This window comes from Perca flavescens, chromosome 12 (genome assembly GCF_004354835.1).
Source record: "Perca flavescens isolate YP-PL-M2 chromosome 12, PFLA_1.0, whole genome shotgun sequence".
Lineage (NCBI taxonomy): Eukaryota > Metazoa > Chordata > Actinopteri > Perciformes > Percidae > Perca > Perca flavescens.
Window position 1 is genome coordinate 521446 of NC_041342.1, and position 24726 is coordinate 546171.

At 40.7% G+C, this 24726-nt stretch overlaps 1 protein-coding gene across 4 annotated transcripts in view; it reads left to right on the plus strand.

Moving 5' to 3' along the window:
* Nucleotides 1-24726, plus strand: part of LOC114565842 (receptor-type tyrosine-protein phosphatase N2) — a 298094-nt gene that overhangs the window by 252973 nt on the left and 20395 nt on the right. For all 4 annotated transcript variants that reach the window (XM_028594123.1, XM_028594124.1, XM_028594125.1 and 1 more), the window contains 4 exons: nucleotides 9221-9368; nucleotides 13714-13787; nucleotides 21920-21997; nucleotides 24272-24391. In XM_028594123.1, coding sequence (XP_028449924.1) covers nucleotides 9221-9368; nucleotides 13714-13787; nucleotides 21920-21997; nucleotides 24272-24391 — 420 coding nt within the window. The remainder of the gene's footprint in view (nucleotides 1-9220; nucleotides 9369-13713; nucleotides 13788-21919; nucleotides 21998-24271; nucleotides 24392-24726) is intronic.

Sequence of the window (24726 nt, forward strand, 5' to 3'; positions counted from 1 at the left end):
TAAATCACTTTCTACTAAATGGTCATAGCAAAACAAAATACCCCTTAATTGTTTTTCATTTGCATGAAAATTAGGTTATACTGAATAATAGTCTTATTATCAGGTTGAGTTCATCCGTCACTAACAAGTGTTTTACTAAAAACTGATATTTTAAAATGAGCTTTGTTTTAGTTCCCATGATCATTTTGCAAGAAGGAAAATCATGTACATACTGTAATGTGCTTGCCCTTACGTTCCTACAGTCTTTTTTTACCTTTGTGTTTGATTGTCCGTCCTTCCAAACAGCTACCACAGATCTTCCACGTTTCTTTTAGTTTCCCTTTTATCCAAAACATCCCATCACCTACATCTCTTACCCCTTAAAACCATTTATCCCTTTCAAAACCGGTGGAACTGCAGTGTTTTTCTTCCATGTCTCTGTCTTGTCTGCATTTCTGCATATAGCACTCTTTTATCTCTCGCACATGCACACATTTCTATTCATTCCTCTTCTCTCTCTCTCTCTCTCTCTCTCTCTCTCTCTCTCTCTCTCTCTCTCTCTCTCTCTCTCTTTCTCATCCTTCCTTTTTTGTTTCTGTGCATTTCATTACACCCACAGTTTCTGCTGGAGACTTCTTACCCTCATCTATTCTGGAGATTAAAATCTCTATTGAACCTCGTTGCATTTTGTCAAGTGCCTTCATAATTGCAATATATAGCTATTCACTTCAACCACCTTCCACACACAGCACCACCTCCTCATCCCAACCCCCACCCCTGCCTCTCTCTCTCTCTCTCTCTCTTTCTCTCTCCTCTCTCTCTCTCTCCCTCCCTCCATGCATTATGGAGCTGCCGGCAAGATGTGACAGAGTGGGCTTTTTGAAGTGTTCAATAGGCACAAAGATACTAATTACCCCTGGGATTTGCACCAGAGTTGTGTTCAGGAGAAATGACTCCCTTTGCAGCCCTGTGCCACTGCAGAGAGCGGCTTCTTTTACATGAACGCACATTCCTGCTAAAGTGCTTCTTTGGCAAAGACACTCACAGCAGGGCGTGATGCATGTGTCTGATGCGCCTAAGTCACATGTTGATGAAAATAGATTTGCGTTTTGAGACAGTGAGGTCTGAACTTCTCCAAGTACGTTTGCTTTGTCTTTGCCAGATGAAGCTGTCACAGCAGAGGCGTCATCACTTGAGAGATAAGAGGAATAAAATCATGTTTTGTTCAGTATTCATTTGGTGTGTGGGCCACAGTCTGGTCTGAGTGATTACTGAATGTGTTATAATATAGAGACTAATATGTAAATGCTGCGAGGGATGTCAGAGACCAAGTGCATGTGATGTGGCCGTGATGATTAATAGGATTTTGTGTGTAGGTGATGGAGATGAATATCAATGCTGCTAGTCCACTTAAATCCTCCCAAAAGTAACTTCAAAGTTCTAAAAGACATTTTCAGATTCAACAAACCCTCTTGACTGTACAAACTTGTCATAAATGGCTTGTTTCTACCTGATGAATGCCACCTTTTCAATTCAATTTTCAATTCAATTCAATTCAATTTTATTTATAGTATCAAATCATAACAAGAGTTATCTCGAGACACTTTACAGATAGAGTAGGTCTAGACCACACTCTATAATTTACAAAGCCCCAACAATTCCAACAGTAGTTCACAAGTAGTAAAGTAGTAGATCACTTTTGAAATCCCTATAAAAGAAAAATGTTACCAAAAAGTAAAAAACGATAATATAGTGAACAGAATATAGATTTTGCATTAAGGTTATTTTTGTTACATAGTCAATTTCGGTGTCATATTTAAACTCATTCAGATTTAGGCATTAAAGAGATATTTTGCTAATTTAAATCCAGCTCTGTGTCATCTTAGGCCACGTCCACACGTACCAAAACAATCTTTTTTTTCCTCGTCTTCCCTGGCATCGTTCCAAGAAAATTAACGCCCAAACGGATCCATTTGTAAATGACTCAACAAGCTACTTCATATTCCAGGCCTATAGGTGGCGCTGTTTCTGCTACAGAAATTCACCAAAAACGGAGAAGAAGAATGGACACTTACACCCTGGGTGTTTCCCAATCTGTGTTCTTCTATTGAATTGTGTTCTTGTGTCCCTGTGAAACGTCATCTCGTGTTGCCAAAGTACTGTCCCAATACACAAGTTCACATTTCGCCAAGAACAGTTAAAATTCCCGGATGTATTCTTGACACGCCCATTTACCGAGGATACATCGGTTGGTAACTTGTATGAACTTCGCAGCACTGTTGCTCCAGGGCTCCCTTGTAAAAGAGATTTGATTATCTCAATGGGACATCACCTGGTAAAATAAAGGATAAATAAAATAAAATAAATATCCCAACATTCATTTCGGCATTCAATGATGGTTGGATTTCCATTAGCCTACGTAAACGAAAAAACGGGACAATTTTAACAATTTTCGCCATCTTATTAATCACTAAATTCACTTCTGAGAACATTTTAGGCGAGAAATGAAAGGTTTAGATTTCGAATATAGGCAGTCTTGCGAAAATCTTTGCCGAATTGACAATTTGCTCCAAAGTTTTCGGAGTTTTCGGAGCTCCATAAATTGACGCGGCCGCCAGCTTGCGCCTGCCTGCGCTCAGACAGTCACACTCAGAGACCCCGCTGTAGGACCCTGGAGGTCTATTAGACCGGCCCCGTTAACAAGAGGCTTTTATTTCGCCGTTGACGGATCATTTGTTTAAATATCACAACACATGTCCATCATAAGATTAACGGGAACCTGTGTTAACTGTCTTTTTGGAGTTAAACTCAAAAAGCACACACACACACACACACACACACACACACACAGCGCAGCAGGCAGAGGAGAGCGAAACAATGCTTTTCCCATCATACAGCGGATCCTGGTGCTACACCACAGAGGGAAGCCATGCATCGTTCATCTGCACATACGCCCCACACTAAGATGACACAGAGATGGTTTAAAATCTGCAAAGTATCCCTTTAATTTAAAAAAAGCCAAGAAAACTGACTACCTATTTTGTTTTTCTAGTGTCAAGACTTGTTGCACTAATCCATGTCTGGACCTGATGTGCTGTATTTTACCCAGTATCAGTGTTGTGTAAAGATCTACAGTATAGATGTAGATTGAGATGTCATAAATAGATGTAAGTATGTACGAAGAAAGAGGGAGGGAGAGACAAGGGAGAAGATTTAGAGCCTAATTTGGGGTGGAAATTTATTTGCTATACCAGTGATTATGATCAAGATGAAAAAGAGGAAGATTCACGTCCAACTGTAGTTGAATTAAATGGCCAAATCATTACAGAATTATGTGATCCAATTGTACATGAAAAAACTGTCTGCTACATCCAGTGATTCAGCAGAGAGTTTAAAAACCATTTCAAACCATATGGATTATAAATATAGTCTACCCAAACAAATCTTTACAGTTGTATACCCATTAAACATGTCCAAATGTACATTGGGTGCCCGCTGTGCTAATGAGAAGTTGCTGGCATATTTCCCTCTGTTTTTATTCCACCAGGGATATAAACAGGAATGAGCAGTGAGGAATCTTGAGTAGTTTATCAGTCAAAGGATACTCATCGACACAGAAAGTGACAATATGTGATTGGTAGTTAATGTGAGGGAGCTGTATTTTAAGCTGTCATTCTTTCCTTTTTAATTGTAGCAATAACTGCAATTGTGCTGTAAAGGAACAGAAACTGCACGGGGAACAAGACGGGAAAGAGAAATGTGATTCAGTGATGCATGCTCTGAGCTCTAAGAGTGTTTCAGCACCTTGGACAGCTCCACACTTACAGTAAAGCCAACTGCAGCTCTGAATGGACCAGACCATCTTTGTCCTTCCACAATAGGAACGTTAGCCAGCAGAGGAAACGTTACATAATGCCATTGTCATGTGGAAACCATGTATCTCAAAAATGTCTGCTTCTCAGAAAGAAAATCCTTTTTTTTTTTTTTACTGGACCACAATGTACGTATGTCTACTAGGTTTGGAACTTTTCAGGAGGTCACATTTCTTTCAGACAGAAGGACATGTAAGCGTTCTGCTGAAGCTAAAAGAGGGAAAGAACTAAAATTGGACTTGAGGTTTTCACATAACTGTGAAATTGCAATTTAATGTCTTTTAACGCCCACCAACCTTCCTCTTTACTAACGTTTTTATAGATTTTGCCGCCACTTTCCTCTTTTAGCCATCCTCCATCTTTCATTTATTGGTTTTCCTGCATCTTGTTGCTAATTTGATGTTTTCTGTTATTCATTTTCTGCACTCTTCCACTATGTCTGTGTCTTTATTGCATCATTTTTTCCCATTACTTTTTCTACTAAACATATTTTTTATTTTTATTAAATTTTTCAGTTCTTCATGTTTCTTTGCATTGTTCTCTTTCACAAGTGCTTGTTCTATCACCATTTTCTTAACTTTCCCTTTTTTCTTTTCTTCCTCCTCCTCCTGTCTCCTTTCCTTCCTGTGTGTCATTTGTCTTTCCATAATTTCAAACAATGCCTATATTATTACTGTCTTTTGCAGTTTTAACTATTGGTTTTACAAAAAAATACAAACACTTAGAAGTGAGCTCATTTTCAGGCTTACATCATGATGTCAGCTAGAGACCGAGCTTAGTTTCATGGCCACAAAATCGGGACACTGTCGACACGGGGAAACTCAGAACCAAAGGATTTTTTTTCAGAGTGCCGTCACAGCGGCAGACCAAATCTATCACGTAGCGATATGAGCGCAGCACTGCCATGGAAAAGCAAATATTTCATCTAACGCCCTGCCACACACTCAAACATGGCAATTGTTGAATGATTAATAAAAATCACAGGCAGGGTACAAGCGGCCGAAATGGGTTTCCTCAGGAGGGTGGCTGGCGTCTCCCTTAGAGATAGGGTGAGAAGCTCAGTCATCCGTGAGGAGCTCGGAGTAGAGCCGCTGCTCCTTTGCGTCGAAAGGAGCCAGTTGAGGTGGTTCGGGCATCTGGTAAGGATGCCCCCTGGGCGCCTCCCTAGGGAGGTGTTCCAGGCACGTCCAGCTGGGAGGAGGCCTCGGGGAAGACCCAGGACTAGGTGGAGGGATTATATCTCCAACCTGGCCTGGGAACGCCTCGGGATCCCCCAGTCGGAGCTGGTTAATGTTGCTCGGGAAAGGGAAGTTTGGGGTCCCCTGCTGGAGCTGCTCCCCCCGCGACCCGACACCGGATAAGCGGACGAAGATGGATGGATGGATGGACAGGCATCAAAGGAAGGAATAAGGTGATGGCTGATGAGCTGCAGTGCCCCACCTCTCCCACCAATCCTCCCAAATAATTAATTGCCTCTCGTAAACCCGAGCAAATTCCATGTCATCATCCACCCACTGATTTTAATTTGAGGAGAAACAGCTTTCATCATCTTATCTAAGTTAATGTATTACTGACCGAGCAGCACCCCCCCCCCCCACCCCACCCCACACCACCACCTCCCCCTATATCCTCTCTGCTTGTGTCTTAAGACGATTAGTCAACTCTATATATAAAGCACATTATCTTGTCTTTTGTTGCTGGCCAAGTAAGTGTTATAGATTATACCACAGCTAGAGCCTCCATCGAGATTAACTGTGCTAGGAATGTGTTGTGGTTTTCGTAGCTCAGCAGCAGACCGGCTGGGATGTGATCTGTAGGGTTGATAGGTCAAAGATCAATGGCTGTTTGGAGAACGCTCTTCAGGGAATGGATGTTAAATCACTCTAATGTGGTCAGTTGAAGAGGAAGGAAGCATTCAGCTGAAGAGAAGTTAGACTCATGGATCAGGATGAGGTCAGCTCCTAAGTAAAGATAAGACAGCAGTGTCTGATATGATGGATGGATGCAGATTGATTATGATTGATGTTTGTTGTAAAAGTCACAAATGGAAAGACCATAGCCTGAATTAATGCAGTGCTAGGTTCGTAATGCAAGACCATCCACACGCTGCAGAGTGGAGGAGGGTCTGGCTACTCCACACAGCATTCTGGGATGGGAGAGAAACATACTCTGGTTTATTGGCATTCATTTAAACCAATCACAATCATCTTGGGCGGTGCTAAGCGCCAGACGGAGCTGCTGTAAAATAGTCGTGCAACAGAAAACTCCGATTGGACAGATAGTCTAGCTAGCTGTCTGGATTTACCCTGCAGAGATCTGAGGAGCAGTTAACCATAGTCCTCACAAATCCACCGGAGTTTAAAATTCCAACAAAAAAGGAAGCGGAAGGAAACTGAAATGGTGGTTATAGTGGTTATAGACTAATGCAGTGCAAAGACCAGTGATGCTGATATGATATTTTAATCAAATGAAAAAAGCACAAATGTGTTGTTCTTCAGGATACACTATATACTTTTAAGGATTTTTGGCTTTAAATGTATCACATGTTAATATATTAAATATCATTAAAAGATATTGGCTTAAATCCAAATTCAATGGTATTGGCCACCACAAGCTAATTTACTCCAAACACCATGGATTTTAATTTGAGTTTCATGTTAAAAGGAAGAACATGGACAGCAAAAAAGTTATAATATAATATAATATAGTATATCATTCATATACTTACATTTTCAAAGTAAAAGCATTCATTTCATCATATATTTATCACAGAATTATTATTACTGATGCATTAACAAGTAAGCAGCATTGTTATATACTATACTATAAACTGTTGGGTACTTTAATGGAACATATTTATTAAGAATTCATTTTTATTTTATTTTACCTTTATTTAACTAGGAAGAGACTCACTCATCAAGAGTGTCCTGGCCAAGACAGGCAGCAGTACAACCACACATACAGTACATACAAACACAAAATACACAAAAAAAAGAAATATAAAACAACTGAAACAGCAAGTCCTTCAAAGTCAACCACAATCCTAAACACATCAGGCAAAACATCTGCAGCCAGATGTGGCTGCCTCCAAGTCAATCAACATCCGCTTAAAAGCGACCAATGAGACCAGCTCCCTAAGTTTCATGGATTTCTGTAACTTGTTCCATGTAGAGGGTGCAGCAAACTTAAAGGCCTTTTCCCCAGCTCAGTTCAATTAAGATTGATATATATTTAATCATAATCTGCACTTATTACTATTCTGTAGCTGTATGATAAATGCAGTACAGTATGTCCCTCCGACATGTAGTGGAGCGTAATATGAAAATGCTCAAGTAAAGATCCCCCTTCCCCTTTCCCTTTGGTTGCTGTTGAACCAAAATGGCGGCTGCATTACATCACCTCCCATGCGGCCCGGCTGTTTCCTACAGGTGCTCAGAGATGGTGCGTCAAAGCCACAATGGCGGCTCGAGCAGAGTCTTATTGCGAAGTGGTTTTTATTGAGCACCTTTGGCAGCTGTAAGCCCCCCCGCAGTAAGGGGATTATTCAGTGTTTGGTCGACACATGGTGATCTCAGCACCTCCTGATTGGATTGCAGTAATCCCTTTACACAGCCACAAAACCCTATTACTCTGGCATTAGAGAGGGAGAGAGAGGGTAGGGGGTAGAGGGTGGTGGTTGGTGGGGGGCATCTGATGTAGGACACTGTGTGTGTCTTCTGTAGGACTGAGCTTCTCTATGCATCTTTCAATCTATGTAGAATGTTTGCAGGTGTGTGTGTGTGTGTGTGTGTGTGTGTGTGTGTGTAGGTGTCTGCACTTTAAATGTGGATTTTGTGCACATGCGCCCTTTTCGTGGCATTATGTGTGTGTATTTGAATGTGTGCTTGTCGTATTTCTCTGTGTACATTTTGTGTGACTGTATGTCTTTGCAGTGTGTATGTGCGAGTGTGTGTGTGGGTGGGTGGACTGTGTTTTTAAGTATGTGACCTTTATGAAAACCTTTGTGTGGATTTAGATGTGTGTGTGTCTTTATGTTTGTAGTCTGAATATGTGTGTGTGTGTCTTTTAAAGGATTCAGACCTCCTGCTGTTGATAAGCATCTGTGTGCAGGTGGAGGCCCGCTGCTCGTGGCTTCCTGTTACATAACTGCTGCTTTTAGCCGCTCTGAAGCAAATATAATAGAAATCTGATACTACAACAAGGAAAGGCTAATGTTACACTGTGTGTGTGTATGCCTGTATACTGTATGCATGAGTTTGTGTCTGTGTGTGTGTTTTCAGCTATACACAATGCAGCTGTGAAGAGGTGAAGCCTGCTGTTCAACACTGAGCCTGTTCAGCTCACTAATAGACTAACAAACAATAAACCTGACCTGTTGTTTGTAGAATTTGTTGAGTGTACAAGCTCATGTGTTATAAAATGACATATCTGCATCTTTTCCGTCATCTTTCACCTGACGGACATCTGGCCGCACTGCCTTCCATTATTAACAAACTACTCTCATTCCTGCAGAAAGCCATTAGGCTAATTCTGATTAAGATCAGCCCCATTTATAACTGCCCCCATAAATCATCGCTGGAGCCATTTAAAGAACCACACCCGCTCATTTCGTTCTCTCATCCATTACACACGATCGTACCATCCATATTTTGTGCGCATGGGCGCAGATTTTCAAGGCTGCTAAAACAAAGTTAGACTGGCCACCATCAGAGTATAGCAAAACACACATGGTCCTTGCTATGGTCTTATGTGCCATGCTCATTTGCAGACAGTTGATCAAAGTCATGTCGTCTTCCTTAATTATGAATATTGTATGGTAGGTAATGGCCATGTCAGAGCTAGAGTAGATTCGACTGATACCCAATCTGATTAGGATGGCCTTTGGTGCAACTAATGAAATAAGGAAAACATGCACATAGGAACTCATACACAGTTTAATAGCATTTCCACATGATTCTTTATGGAGAAGCAGAGGGGAGTCACCACAAAGGATGACCGAAAGAGTGTGATCAAGTTGAGTAAGACCAGAGGCTCCTAATGGACCTGATTCTGACAGTTTTCATTCTTCTTACGAATGCCAGAATTATTAAGGTATACCATGTCTTTAATTTCTTTGCCAATATTGTTGTCTGTGATAAACAAGACATATCAGTTGAAACCGTCTTCGTAGAGGGGTGAAGCCTGTCCTTCAGGCAGGTAAAGACAGACTTAGATGAATAGAAAGATGAATAGGAATAAAAGGAACCCAATAATGAACGTATATATGTGTATATATATATATATGGTGGTAATGAAACAAGTGTAGACCCTTTTGCTGTATCTCCAGCTCTGTTTTCCTGACCTCCTCTCTTCTCTCTCTTCTCCTTCAGTCCTACATGGAGGATCACATGAAGAACAAGGACCGCCTGGAGAAGGAGTGGGAGGCGCTGCGTGCCTATCAGGCAGAACCCAACGCCTGCACCAGCGGCCTGAAAGATGGCAATGCCAAGAAGAACCGCTCCACTGCTGTTGTGGCATGTAAGCAATAAACTCTCTCTTGTTTTGTTTCTTTTCCTAGCTCTCTCTGTTTGAGATAGTAGTATTCAAAAAGTGATCTAGTAAATGAATTACTGCTTCAGTATTTACCGTTACTATGGCTGCTGCTTGCGAGGCCTTGCTTTCAGGGGGCACTTTCATTGCCACTTCCTCTGACTGCTGTTCCAGACCTGAAACAAAGTGATTTGGGGGGATTTCTTATCATGAAAATGGCCAAGAAGTTGGAAATCAGCACAGAAATATCTGGCCGTCAAGTCTCCAGAACAGCGAGAGACATGTAAAGTGAAGACAGAATTATATCCTCCTCATTGATGGAGGGCAGACAACCCTTCATTTCTGGGTGGAACCAAAATACACCTCCTGATGTCAGCTCTCCAAACATGGTGGCATTACTCTCACCACCTCTCAACAACACAGCCGTATAGTCTGAGTCTGGCCTCTATTATCACAAAAACCAGGAGCAGATGCAGCAAGCAGAAGGGTTGTAAATTAGTTTTCTATTAAAGCTCTCCTGCACCGACCTCATCAATGATTAAAATTTCTAAGCTTCTGTGGAAATAGCCCATCTAAAGAAGTGCTCTCCACCAGGCCCAGGCTTAATGAAATCCAGGTTGTCAGCAGGGAAAGCAGTTTGTCAGGAATAAATTGTGCTTCCTATTTGAAGCACCATTGGCTTCTCCAAAAAATAAATAATTTAAGAACTGTTTTGCCACTATCATTGCGGACTTGAGGGTTCTGCTCTTAAGTGAGGAATGTACAATTTCAGTGGACCAGGAAGGGTCCCAAGTATCCTGAAATCCAATTCCAAAATACACTGGATGCATACTGCACCTACCAGCAACAGAGAACACAATGGGCCCTATCTTGCACTCAGCGCAATAGCCTTTGTACACCGACGCATGTATCATTCCTATTTTGCACCCGACGCACAGCGGACTTTTCCCTCCACAGACGCACGTCGGTAAATTAGGGAATGTATTGGCGCTCCCGGGGGCGGTTCAGTGAAAAGAGGAGGCGTGTTCAGGCGCAAACGTTCTCTGATGCTATTTTGCAGTTTCAGAAAACAATTCTGCCACAGACCAGGAAAAACCTGGTCTAAAGTCAGTAGTGCTAGTCTAAAGTCAGTAGCACGTTATTCAGATGCTATTTATGCTTGGCCATAATGTAGCGTGTGCACAACGCGCATACACTTCTCTCATCTAAACGGACGCAGCAGTTCCCATTTTTGCAAACCATACATAATTACAAAGTAAAATATTACTGAAAATGCACTTCAGGTGTTTGGATAGATCAGGAGGAACTTTACAGTCCTCAAAAAGTCCCAGCATTCTTTGTGGCTTGTTGTGTTTTACACAACATTTCCATGAATCATGGATGTGTTGATGACATAAATGAGGAAATATTAGAGGACTTAAGGAGACGTGATGTTGAACTACGGCGGGATTGGACACTACTGCGGGATCTGGTCCGGGACTGGCAATGCACGATGTGCTCCTGGTGGAGCAGGTGGACGGAGATGGAGTGGGGGGGAGGAGGAAGGGGCAAAACAGGAGCAGGTGGTGCGTTTGGAGGACCCCGCTCCATGGCTGCAGCAATCCTCTCCAGACTTGAGGAGATGCCCCGAGAGGCCACAGCAACATCGCCACCCGGTCAAGACGGCATTTATTATTTGCCGCATCCCGGACAGCTCCCGCTGGCGTACGCCAGGCAAATCCACCGTTATAATAGCAATCCGCCATGGGACAAGCACGCCTGCCCTTAAAGGGAATGTGAACGCTCTGATTGGTTTATTGCACGTTACGCCCAAACCACACCTAGCTACTTCAGACCAACCCATTTAGATTTGCGTCGGGCGCAAGACTCATTAAACCCGCCAGTATCATAGCAACAGCGCACGAGACCCGCCCACAAAGCTACTTGCGTTTTGCGTTTCATACTTGCGTTTCAGATCGTTAAAATAGGGCCCAACAGCTACTTATGCAATTAAACAACTAAACTCTTGAATTGTTGCTTAAATTTATATATATATTAGGGCTGGGCAATGAAGTTTTAGTCGTGAATAATCGCATGATTTCCCCGACTAATTGTGATTAATCGCATTGTTATACGCAAAATCCAATAATTAATTCAAAAGTAGTGTATAGCGCAATTTTATTTTAAATGTTCTGCCATATGAACGAAAGTGCCATAACATTTGTTCTGCAAACACTTAACATCAGCATTTAGTTTATACAGTAGCAGTTAAATAAAATATTTAGTGTAAATTTCAACTTAAACAATGTAATCAAAGCAAATACAAAATTAAAGCTTATTCCCACTGCCAGAGCATTCATGTTATCCTGTTTGTTATTTATATAATAAAACTGCCCACAAAATCCTGAGCCACAATCATAACATTAAAACAGGCAATTTCTGAGATAACAGCAGAAACATGTCTATGTTCAGTACCAAATGTCCCAAATGTTTCAGCATAATGTCTCTCCTCTGTTTTCATTACAGTCAGAGCATGTGAATGCAGCGCCCACTGTTCATCAATATAATGCACTGTAACTCCGAGGTAACTATGGTTACCCAGTGATGTCCAGTAGTCCCCAGTGAGAGGAACACGTTGTAACGTTGTCTCTTTTGCGGTCCTCTCCTTTTCATACAACTGGTGTATTCTTCTTGTGATGGTGCGTCTTGAGGGAATCTCATACCTGCCGTCATTTGTTGTGATTCTCAGAATGTTTCTCAGACCGACGTCCTCCACAACACTAATGGGCCTGTAGTCTGTAGCTCTCCACTTCACTATGGACCTACAGTCTGTAGCTCTCCACTTCACTATGGACCTACAGTCTGTAGCTATCTACTTCACTATGGACCTACAGTCTGTAGCTATCTACTTCACTATGGACCTACAGTCTGTAGCTATCTACTTCACTATGGACCTACAGTCTGTAGCTATCTACTTCACTATGGACCTACAGTCTGTAGCTCTCCACTTCACTATGGACCTACAGTCTGTAGCTATCTACTTCACTATGGACCTACAGTCTGTAGCTATCTACTTCACTATGGACCTACAGTCTGTAGCTATCTACTTCTATCTACTTCACTATGGACCTACAGTCTGTAGCTATCTACTTCACTATGGACCTACAGTCTGTAGCTATCTACTTCACTATGGGCCTACAGTCTGTAGCTATCTACTTCACTATGGACCTACAGTCTGTAGCTATCTACTTCATTATGGCATCTGTTAGCTTCTCTTGCCTTTGTTTATCTCTGCTTCTCCCACACACTGCATCTAACGTAGTCTGCCGACGCCTTGAGCCTCTGTTTGTTTCGTTGAATGATTTGCTGGGATCAACGGTGTGTTTTGCATGTAGGTGATATTTCAGACTGGAAGTACTCCGGTGATAAGAAAATTTTACTTTGCAGTGGTTACCAATAACTTTGGTTCTGTTGACTGCGCCGTCTAGAAGAACTTTAAAATGAAAATGGCCATGTTAAAGTTCTGTACCCTTCTCCATGTTCGGTAGTTTGTTTATCCGCCAGTTCTTTTCTTTTCCATTTCCTGTAAGCGTGGCAGCAGTCAGCACAGACTTTTACAAAATAAAAGCCTGTGAGCAACAGACTTTTATAAAAGAAATAATAAAGACTGCGTTAATGCGCAATAAAATAATTGTCGGCATTAATTAATTAATGAGTTAACGTGATAATAACGCGTTAACTTGCCCAGCCCTAAAATATATATATATATATATATATATATATATATATATATATATATATATATATATATATATATATATATATATACTATACACTATGCAGCATAGTATGGCAATATTTTCCGTGGCAATACTGTATCGATCTTTTATTATATCAATTGTACATGCAAATTTAACCTTTTGCTACTAGAATAATAAGGTAATTTGCTCTTTCAGTCCACTAGATGGAAAGTTGAAGATTTGTTTTTTGACAAAACAGATGTTGACAAAGTTTTGCTTTGGGGACATAATTTGAAGTTGGAAAAAGGTAATGAATTGCAATGTATCGCAGAATATCGCAATATGTTTAAAATTGCAATAATATCATATTGTGATGATATTGTATCGTGGGGCGATGTGAAAGATGGATTGTGCATGATTTTATACACAAGTGTAACTGAACGGTGAAAATAACCTTGACATACCAGAGAGAAATAAAAATTGTATTCTACTGTGAGAGTCCTGTATATTCAAAAGATATGCAAAGAATTTCTAATTGCAATGCATATAATATGGTCTCTGAGCAGTTGCATTCTTCAGACAAAATGTGCTGAATTCCTCCATTTGTTTTCCAGATGATCACTCCAGAATCACCTTGAAGGTGGAGAACAGCCAAGGCAACTCTGATTACATCAATGCCAGCCCGATCGTAAGTACCTCCTCTGCATTCTAACTCTGTGCTTCACACCAGCGCTATGCCAGGCTCCCACAGTCCCCACGGGGCTTCACAGGAACAAAGGCAGCCTACCGGTGTACAATATACATTTTGAAGCAACGCTTGCTTAGCTTCAGTGGCAGCCTCACGCTAGTGTGTATGTTCTGCACCATGAATATTAATGATTGTTTTACAGCAAACACCCCGGGCAAGTACTCGCTCGGGGATGGCGTGGGAAAAGACATGCGTGCGGCTCTGGGCTCGCTTCTCATTTGTGAAAACAAAATTGATCTGTGGGGTCTTGGGGAATGATTGTTTTTGACCTTGGGTTATGCTAATTTGACACTAGTTTGTGTTTACTGTTGCTTTCCTTGGTGCAATGCAAATTTAAGCAGCAGTATTGGCTGTGGGAAGGAGAAGGGGAAAGAAAGAGCCATGTGAATTCAGTAAGTGAGTGTATCAATTTGGAAACCAGTGTTGGAATAGTAGGTTTATGTTTCCCTTGAGGCAGATACAGTGGTATTCCATTAAAAGCAACTGAAACACTATGCATTTCAAATCTGTGCTTCACACCAAGAAGTGGTGAGTGTGAGTGTGTGTGTGAGTGAGTGAGAGAGAGAGAGAGAGAGAGAGAGAAAGTAATAAGAATCAAAACTATACAGGAACAAAGGAGCACCCTTGTCAAATGCTACAAATGCAAAACACAGCTGCAACCCATGTGCCCACGCATGCATAAAGAAACACACACACATTCTTAAACACACGTTGAGGTAAACATGCATAGACACACAAATGTATACACTCACTTAAACACACATAAGCATGCATGCTCACCAACACTCATAACATACACACACACACACAGACACAAACACAAACTTGACATAGAACATCCAGTGCAGACACCCACACAGACGTGCGAAAGCACACGCTCAAACACAAACGTTGTACATATAGTCCCACCTCCCCCCCAACACACACACACACACACAAACACATATTAAAGAGTGGATGTATGTGAATATACGCCACTCACACTGAGGTTATTTAAGGAACCTCCTCTGCTGACAATTTGTTTTCTCGTCGTCACCCACGCATTGACGTAAAGAAGACGAGCAAAGACAAGATGTTTGGGATGTTGCTCCGGCAGACTGTCAATAACTGTAAAGCTTATTAATAAATGTTTTGGTTGCCTGGCCAAATAACATTGTTATACTATACTGTTGTTATTAGTAAGTGGCTGGATGTAGCTAATAATTCCCTGTCGTGTTAGTTCTGCTGACATCCATTGATAACCCATCACTTAAAATTGGAACATTATTTACATTTCTTTTGATTTTAAGACATCAAAACACAGAAGAACTGTTTTTTTTCTAAAAACTATGCAATGCTACACTTTTTTAAATCCGAATCAGAATTGACTTTATTGTCATTGTAACACAATAACATTAAAAATGCTAATCTATGGTGCAAACATAAAAACACATTAAATCCCTAATCAAGACAAATGCTACATTAAAATGAAAAAAAAAACACCAGTAATGTGAAAGTAATGAAAAAGTCTCACATACACAGATGTACAAAAAGTAAGATCATTTGGAAGGTTGAACAAAGTAAGGACTACTTGTTGTCTGTGCCAGCTAACGTAAGGGTAAAATTAGTCTCGCTTTGCCAGACCCTCCTCCAAAGCGCACTGAAGGAGGGTCTGACAATCGTCATGGGCGGCGCTAAACTCCAGACAGAGCTGCTGCAAAATAGTCGTGCAACAGAAAACTCCGATTGGACAGATAGTCTAGCTAGCTGTCTGGATTTACCCTGCAGAGATCTGAGGAGCAGTTAACCATAGTCCTCACAAATCCACCGGAGGTTAGAACGCCAACACAAAGAAAGAGGAAGGTAACAGAAAATACATGCAGAATTTCCTGCAGCACCGGAGCAATCCCGGAAGTGGAACGCAAAGGATATAGACATGGGTAACATGAATTTGCCAAAGTGTAACATTAAAGCCTTGCAAAGCCATCCTAAATGTTACATGCTCAGTTTCTCATTAGATATTTCTCTGGAAAGCTCCCACTGAGATTTAATTGAGACCAGCAGCTGGAGGCTGAACCAACCAGTTTTAGATAATGATTGTTTGTTTTATAGGGTGAAGTCATTAGCCTCAACACAGAGGATCAGGGAGAGTCCTTTAGTTTGGTCCCTAGCTTCTGAACTCACTATGGTTTGATACTCACATCACTTTAGCTCTCTATGTCAGGGGTTCACACAAGCTAAAAATTCACTATGACTCTAGCAAAGAAAGTAAGTAATGAGGACTGCTGCCAAATCTAGATTGAAAATGATGGCTGTTTGTGCAACACTACCTACTGTTTCCTGCTTCACATTACTCAGAAACTGTATCTGCCAGGTAGTTGGGTGAGTTAGTTAGGTTTTTTCAGTTTAAAAAACAAAGCAATATGCAGGTGCAGGTTTGGTTCCTGCTGATTTCATCACATAAGAGATTTTGAGGTGTTTCTTTTGATGATGCCCCTTAACCAAAAAACATCCTGTTCAACCTTGACTGACCATGCAAGCGAAATAAAGAGATAGTCCAAGCTAACACTTATTGTGATCAAATAAAAAACAAAAAGCCAGAACCTGTCCTGGTTACTCTGGATAATTCTAGGGCTGTACCCAACTAAGATTTTTGTCCGTCGAATCAGATTTGACTGTTCAATACAGTACCAATATTCAACTATTTTCATATAGACTATCAAACAACGCTTTATTGAACTGCCAGAGTTTTGAACCGAATTTGGCGGGACGTTCAGGGCAACAGTGGCGTTTCTGTAATATAGTAAACAAGTCAAGTTAGCCCTTTGACCTAATGCATGCTAACTACACTAATGACCAATCGGAAATGTGCACAACATTTTTTAAAACAAGCCAGAGACTATATTGAATACTATTGTTGCTGTGAGCTGTTTTTTTTTCACCACTTCTAAGCAGAAGGCAGAAGATAACGTTACTGTAAAATGGAAGGGGTATGTTTGTGTTTATTTGGGAACAGCTGTTCACTTTCACTTTAGCCTATACGTTAGGTTTAGAACATGATGTTATCTGTTCTGACATACAGTGTGAAAGCATTTGCAAGTTGGTCAGTAAAAATCCATTGTTTTGGTCTTGGTTGAGCTTGTGTGTAAAAGATGTTCAAGCATTTTAAATTTTTGTTAACTTTATGCATTTTGTGTCAAAGCAACAAGAAATGTGTTAATTGTATAGCCTACACAGACAGATGTTGTGCTAACTGTGTTAGGAGTTTAGGAAAGTTGTTAAAAGTATTAAACAAATTGTCATAGCGATCGGAAAAAACTGTAACAGCGTGAAAGCGAGGAGCGCTCACTCTGCAGGTACTTCTGGGGAACGGAAATGTGCCCAGAAGTACACTGCACACTGACGGGCACAAAAACACTACTACTTGACTCAAAGAATCAAAGTCCACTGACCTCACTGTATACTGGTACCTGGCTTCATATCAATGGTCTTGGCATGACTGGCTCTCTGCTTTAGGAATGCAATACACTTGTTTACCAGACAAGCTGACTGGCATGTTGGAGGCCCACAGGATACTATCTGCTTCCATCTGAATGTGTTGTAAAGGTTGGTCTGGTTGTACTACTGACAGTATGGGGAAGAAAAGTATAGATGGTTTTTAATCATTTGATAACAAATAAATATTGGTGACCAAATATTGGTTTATGGAGACATGAAACGAAACGCTTTGCCAGTTTGAAGAAGATAATTATTTCTCGCCTGAAAAGAACAGCAGAGGTTATTTTATTTATTTTATGTAGATTCCTAATATTCCTAATATGTAGATTCACAATTACAGCAAGCAGTTTACCAGTGCCAAGACAGTTGTCCTCATTGTCAATAATTCTGGACACACCTTGATGTCAGGAAGGATGTGTCCACAGAGATTGAAGAGGAGACAGAGAGGGATTTGAAAAAAAAGAGGTGTATTTCTCTTTCTTTCCTCAACTTTTCATCTTTATAGTCTCTGCATTATCTTCTTTCTCTCCTGTATCTTTTCTCCCCCTTTTCCACCTTCATCTCTCGCCAGCTTTTTACTCTACCACTCTCTTTGTTGCCTTTCTTGATTTATCAATGCCAATTTGTTCTTCCTTCTCTGTCCTTCCTGGTCTTTCTCTTTTAATTTCCTAGACCCTACCACCATGGATCAGATGGCACATGTTGTTATTTGTTTCAAGTTCCTTCCAGGTCGATATTTCCCCATTTCCTAGGCCTAAACACTTTGGGTTGGACAAGGGACATTTTGTAACTTCAGTCATGTCAGCGATAATTGGCAGCTCAAATTTTGATTAGTCCCACTGTGACTTGATGTCACTGGATTTTGACCAGTATGGGCTTTTGAAGCCAAAATAGTTAAGTGCTTCTCTTGGAAATGTATTCTTTGCAGGATGGAAAAACCTGTGAAAATGCATTTTGTTTAATATCTTCACTACATGGTCAAAAGTATGTGGACAGCCACACATACTGGTTGAGTCATGAACGCACATTGTGGAAGTAGCCTATGTGCTAACGCTGCTGGAGTGATGGCTCAACCAGCTCCTTCTTGTCTGTTATTGGCTGGAACACTGTTTGTTGTGGTTCATGGGGCAGGTTGGCGCAGTTTGTTTTTGTTGGTGTTTGTGGAGCCTGAGCTGTCTACAGAGACCGTGTTTTTTTACAGTGTGTTCAGGGGACAGGCAAGTAGCAGATAGTGAGGAGATGTTTGCTGTATGTGACAAAACATGTTGTAGCCTAAAAAATGCATCACATCACTTAGAGCACCTTTAATGGGCAGTCCCTGGTACCATGTCACCTTTTCTCTCTCTAAATCACTCCATTTTAAGTTTATTAGAAGTGAATTATTGTTTGGCATTTATAAAGGGAAAAGGTGGCCATTAAAGACAATTTTGCATGCAAAAAAAGGCTCAGAAATGATCTGTCTTCCCTCTGTAATTGCTTCCAGCTAAATTGGTCTTCCCAGTTATTACATTTATGGTACAATTTGCATGGTAATAGGCAGGGGTGTCACTCACTTCCTCGCAAATTCACCTTACGTTCGTCTCCTGTCGTTTGCTCTCAACGCCTACGCCATCCTTCTGTAATTTCCATTAAGTAAAGTAAGAAGTTACTGCAAACTTCCACCTCCTTTACTAAGAAGCTTCCAGCTATGATTATAAGAACAGTCAAAGATAGTATATACTAGCAAACTTACACATCTTAACCCTCTGAATCCCAAGCCATTTTGGAGTGTTTTTTGCTCCTGTCACATTATTCCTCACTGTGAACTAATTCTTCACTCTATCTGCATGTTTTGCATCTCAAAGTAACAAGTACAACCATGGGCAGAAGTAGGAATAACTCCTAAATGTCTTTCGAGAAGTATAACAAAGTTATAATGGCATAAACATAACAACAAGGAAAAACGTGAGTTACATTTATTTTATAATTTATTTAAAAAAATAGAAAAACAGTTGAAACAGATAATTCAACATTTCCCTAGGAAACACATGTATATACAATGCAAGGAAAAACAGAATATCGGCTGTTAATCATTCCCACAAAGAATGAGTTACATTTTTACAAAAGTAACACCAGTGGTGGAATGTAACAGCTTTAGTTACTTGTTTTGGATTGAGTACTTTAACTTTTAATACTTAAACTACATTTTCCTGATGATACTTATATACTTTTAATGAAGTAACATTTTCACTGCAGGACTTGTACTGTTACAGAGTATTATTGTAGTGTAGTATTAGTACTACTGAATACTTCTTCTACCACTGTTCACCACTAGGCTGCGCTGTGTTTCAGTGCTGGTCTCAGTCACTTTGGATGAATTTTCATCGCGTGGCTGTGCATAGCAGTAAACAAACATGGCTGGCTACGCGGAGCTGAGAAGTTGAAGAATTTTATGTATTTTACAGCTCCTTGATCATGAAAATGGTTGATTTTCTAAAATGTTTTGAAATTGGATATGTTCTATGTGAGCTTTTTATCCTCTTAGTGTTTTTTTGGTAGCCTAGAAATCTAGATGCACCCTAGCTTGTCAGGCTATTTTTTTGGCCTAACTTTGGAGTTTTTTACATAATATCAGCCGAGGCGCATTCAGGGACCGTCGGAATTTTGAGAATCCGACAAACAATTAGTTTTTTTCATCTTCTTTCTAGGGTAAGTGTTTTTTCTTTGGCAATCTTTTATTAAACAAAACATGCTTTTTCTAACCCGCCGGCGGGTTTTGGGGTTAGGAGGGTTTTAATGCAAATTATATTTTTTTTACAAAGAGAATAAGACAGAGGAGGTAATTTGGGAAAACAAAGGCTTTTTGCAAACTGACAGGGACAAACGCAATGTGGTGGAAACATTATATTTCTGCCACTGGGTGTTGCATTTCTTGGGTACTGATGCACTGAGGTTCATAACAGGCTGCAGAGCACTAAATCATCTCTGCACTGCTCTATGCCAAGGTGAAGTGGCCTTCCTTGACCACTTTGAGATTATTTCAATGGTCGACTTTTATTTATGAGGCTATTATTGGTTTGTTGCCCTCTCACTTCTCATTGTATTTTAAGTTTTCATAAAACTCAACATGCAACCTACTTTCCCAGGACTAGTTGATTCATTAACCATACTGTAACTCGCATTCGACTTTGAAAAGCGAATCTTTTGCAGAAAAATGAAAATGTTGAGATCGCAGTACAAGTCTTTCAATTAAAATGTTAAGTCAGAGAATTAAACCTAATTTCTAAAGTTTTGCCTTTGAGATTGTTCAACTTTTTCCCTTCCGTTAAAGTTAGTCTGTAAGACTTTTATCTAGTTAGTTGTCTGTTAAGTAGGGTTGGGTACCGAAACTCGGTGCCAATAGGGAACCGGTGCCGACGTAAACGGTAGTAACGAGACCGAATAAGAACGAAAGTTTCGGTGCCTCATTTCGGTGCTCGACTTTACACTACACCTGACAACATGTAACGTTAGTCTACCTTTAGCTAGCAGCTGGATTAATCATGGTTAAAATGCTGACAGCTAACGTTAAACAGTGTAAAGTGTGACTGTATTTCACTGTGGAGGACTTCTACAGCGGGATGGAACAGTCTGCTCTGCAGCGCAGCAGCTGCAGTTGTCGCAATTCATAGATATACAGTATGTTTATATGGTCGGAATTAAACTACACAGACGGTGCGTTCACTCGCAGCTGCCGTTGTCGGAATTAAACAACACAGATTCACTTAAAACTGGTAGCCTCGTGGTGCATTGACAGTAATTGTAAAATACCCTTTTCCCATCTGGGGTTCAACAGCAATTTACTGGTGAAATAAGTTATTGTTATTGTTATAGTTATTACGTTATTATTAAATCTTTAATTTTGACCATGGCCTTAGCAATAAACAAGTCACTGACTGTTGTTTACTACCCTTATTTTTTTTTTTTTAACTTTATGGAAAAGTATCGATTTAGCACCAGAATCGAAAAAAACGCTTTTTAGTAACTTAAAATGTTTTTTTTTTTTTTTTTTTTAAGATTATTTTTGGGGCTTTTCTGCCTTTTAATTGCTAGGACAGCTAGGTGAGAAAGGAGAGAGAGGGGGAAGACATGCAAGAAATCATCACAGGTTGGACTCGAACCCTGGACCTTTGCATCAAGGCATAAACCTCCTCTCTTTACCCGCTGAGCCAACCTGGCCACATGTTTCACTGTAATTACTGTAACTCTTGAAAAGTTGTCTTCCTCCTTTCTTGGGATAACCTTCAGAAAATAGTGTCTTAAGTAAGCATCTGTATCCTGTACGAGGATTTTAAAATGCAAATTAATGTTGCTTAGTTTACTACTCTGGGTTAGAGCCAGTGTTGAACTCATAACTTTCAATTTCTTCTTTATCTTGCTTTTGTTTTGTTTTTCTGTGCTGCCCTTTTGCCAAAAGAGAGCTCCAGCTCGCCATCATAGTACATATAGTGTTAAACAAAACAGGGTGAATATTTGAGACAATATTTGAATTGTTCAAAACAAGATTCTGTCTCCAATCAATATTTATAACCTTACATCATCCCTTCTCCCTCTTTTCCTTTTGGCTCTCCCCTCAGATGGATCATGATCCCAGGAACCCTGCCTACATTGCCACTCAAGGCCCTCTGCCCTCCACCGTGGCTGATTTCTGGCAGGTAAAAACACACACACATACACACATACACACATACACAGTCAAGCACACAAACAAAAATCAATACATTCTCCTCTCTTAAACAAGTTAGCCGATTTGTATTAGTGCAGTGAGTTACATGGGAGACCAGCTTGGTCTGTGGATGTCATTATTAATCTCTCCTTCACCTACAATGCCTCTGCCACCACACACACACACACACACACACACACACACACACACACATACCAGTCAGTGCGACACATTGTTAATGCAGGGGACGGCAAACACATTTCCCACTGTTTTCCAAATGTTGGATTGGGTTTGAATATTCGACCTAGGGATTGATAAATTATTCTGGCCACTCATATTGTGTGCAGTAGGGTGTGTGTGTGTGTGTGTGTGTGTGTGTGTGTGTGTGTGTGTGTGTGTTGGAAAGAAATGTCCCCTTGTCAAACAGGTTCTGTCCCTGCTGCATTCCTAGCAGCGCTGATTACCATCCAGGCTAGAATCAGAGACATTTCAGGCTCTTGTAGAGTCACTGCTCAGCTGCTTCTGCTGCTGCTGCCGCCGCTGCTGCTAATCAACTTGAGTGAAATATAAGACAGCTCATTTATATTGTCCATCTATTATCCATCTATTAGCTATACCCATTTATCCTTGAGGGCCGTGGGTGTGCTGGGCAACACCTTGGACAGATTGCCAGTCAATCACAGTGCTGACACAAGACACCCATATTCACACCTACAGGAAATTTAGAGCCCCCAATTAACGTAACCTGAATGTCTATGGACTGTGGGAGGAAACCCACGCAGGGAGAACATGCAAACTCCTCACAGAAAGGCCCCAGCCAGCCAGTGGGTTCACTTTCTTGCTGTCGGGGGACATTTAAAATGTGCCAAAGAATCCAAACATCTTGTTTTATTCTACAGTAAATGTAGGTTATATTGCAAATTATTCTGTTTTCTTATTATATGCTAGTCAAATATTTTTGTATTTTCTCCAGACTTTATCCAGGCTTCTTGTTGTGTTTTGGCTAAGTTAACTTAACCAGCATTACTGTGTCATATCGGACTCCTTAATCAGAAGCTGCTGTTATTACACCACATACATCACATTACACAACATGTTCCCCATCAGGATTCAGCTGAAGTGCCTTCATGCAAAGTACTGAAAGGACACATTGCACAATGTCCAGCTTACAGATGTTAATACATGGACCTGTGTGATGTTAAGCACTGCAAATCCCAGAGAAGAGCATGGTGTGCAGTTAACGTTTTCCTGGATAAATAACAGTTAAATTAAATTAGCATTTTAACAAATCACAAGTTTTAAAAGAGGGACCTGGTCGTCCCAGCACCAGTGAGTTCTCTCCCTGTCAGCTAAAGCAAACTAACACCATTTCTCAAAAAAGTGCTTTAAACTTTAGATCCATGAGACCAATCAGGGAAGCAGTGGAGCCTGAGAGGAGCAGTAATTTAAAACCCGCTGCAATTAACGTCGGTTAAATCTCCGGTAAGGTGTGGCAGCGCTGCTGGCCGAACGGCATGTGCGGCCATCTTGATTATCTAATGTGATGATGTGGGAGCGGTATTGTTTTATGGCTTCCATTAACGGCTGACTGTTACCTCTGATCAGAGTCGAATAGATCTCCAGAGCCAGCTCACCCTCCGGCTGTGAGAATATGAGTGCCAGCAGGAAAATTACGACCGCGTACCAAGTCTCACTGTGGAACGACCCAGCTGAGGGAGGGAATAGCCTCGACAGCTATTACTTTTCGTGCCACAACGCTTGACTTGCTTGTAGTTTCTGACCAAAGTTTGAAAAACAGTAAACATGTCTGGAAGTGTTTGGTTTCAACTTTATTTCCACCACACCCCCAAAACAGACACATCTACAGTATACCCTTCCAAAATGATAGAGAGCACAAACATTAAACTGATTATGGACCAATATCCAAGTAAGTGGGTGAGTGAGGACACATGTCACTGTTCCTATTAGCAGATTTTGTGGAGTGTTGACAGCTTCGTATGAGATCTGATTTCAAATTGAGCTTCAAGAAGGCGACTCTTAGGAAATGGCTTGACATTTAAACAGTCTTTGGAACTTTTTAGAGAACATTAGGTAACAGAAGTCCCTGGTTATGAAATATATCTCAACTTTGAGAATTAAAAAGCAGGCATGTTCACTCTCTTGTTTCCAAAAATAAATACCAGCCAGTTTTTAAAAGCATAGGCCTTTAAAGAGAGATCTCGTGCCGTATGAGGCATTAACTGAGCATGTGTTTTGTTTGCAGATGGTATGGGAGAACGGCTGCGTGGTTATCGTTATGCTGACACCTCTTGTCGAGAGCGGGGTGAAGCAGTGCTACCACTACTGGCCTGATGAGGGATCCAACCTGTACCACATCTACGAGGTAAAAGGACTCAGCATTAGCAGAATGTTTGGACGGAGAAGCTGCAACTTTATGTCATTGGCCTTTGGCTCTATGAAGTTTTTAAGATAAGAACATAAATATTTGGCTACCTCTTCTTTTTAAAGATCTACATGGCATTTATGGGGCTCTGATTGGTTTGCATATATTGGATTAATCTGATGTCCCATATATGTAATAATTGTTCAATTCCAGTCATATTTTGAAGGAAACATTTTTTCTCTAACTTTGAAGAATAGTTACAGTACAAACGTGACTTCATCACTATGATCAAGTTCAAGTTTCTAAAGCCAAAATATAAGATTATTCATCATTGC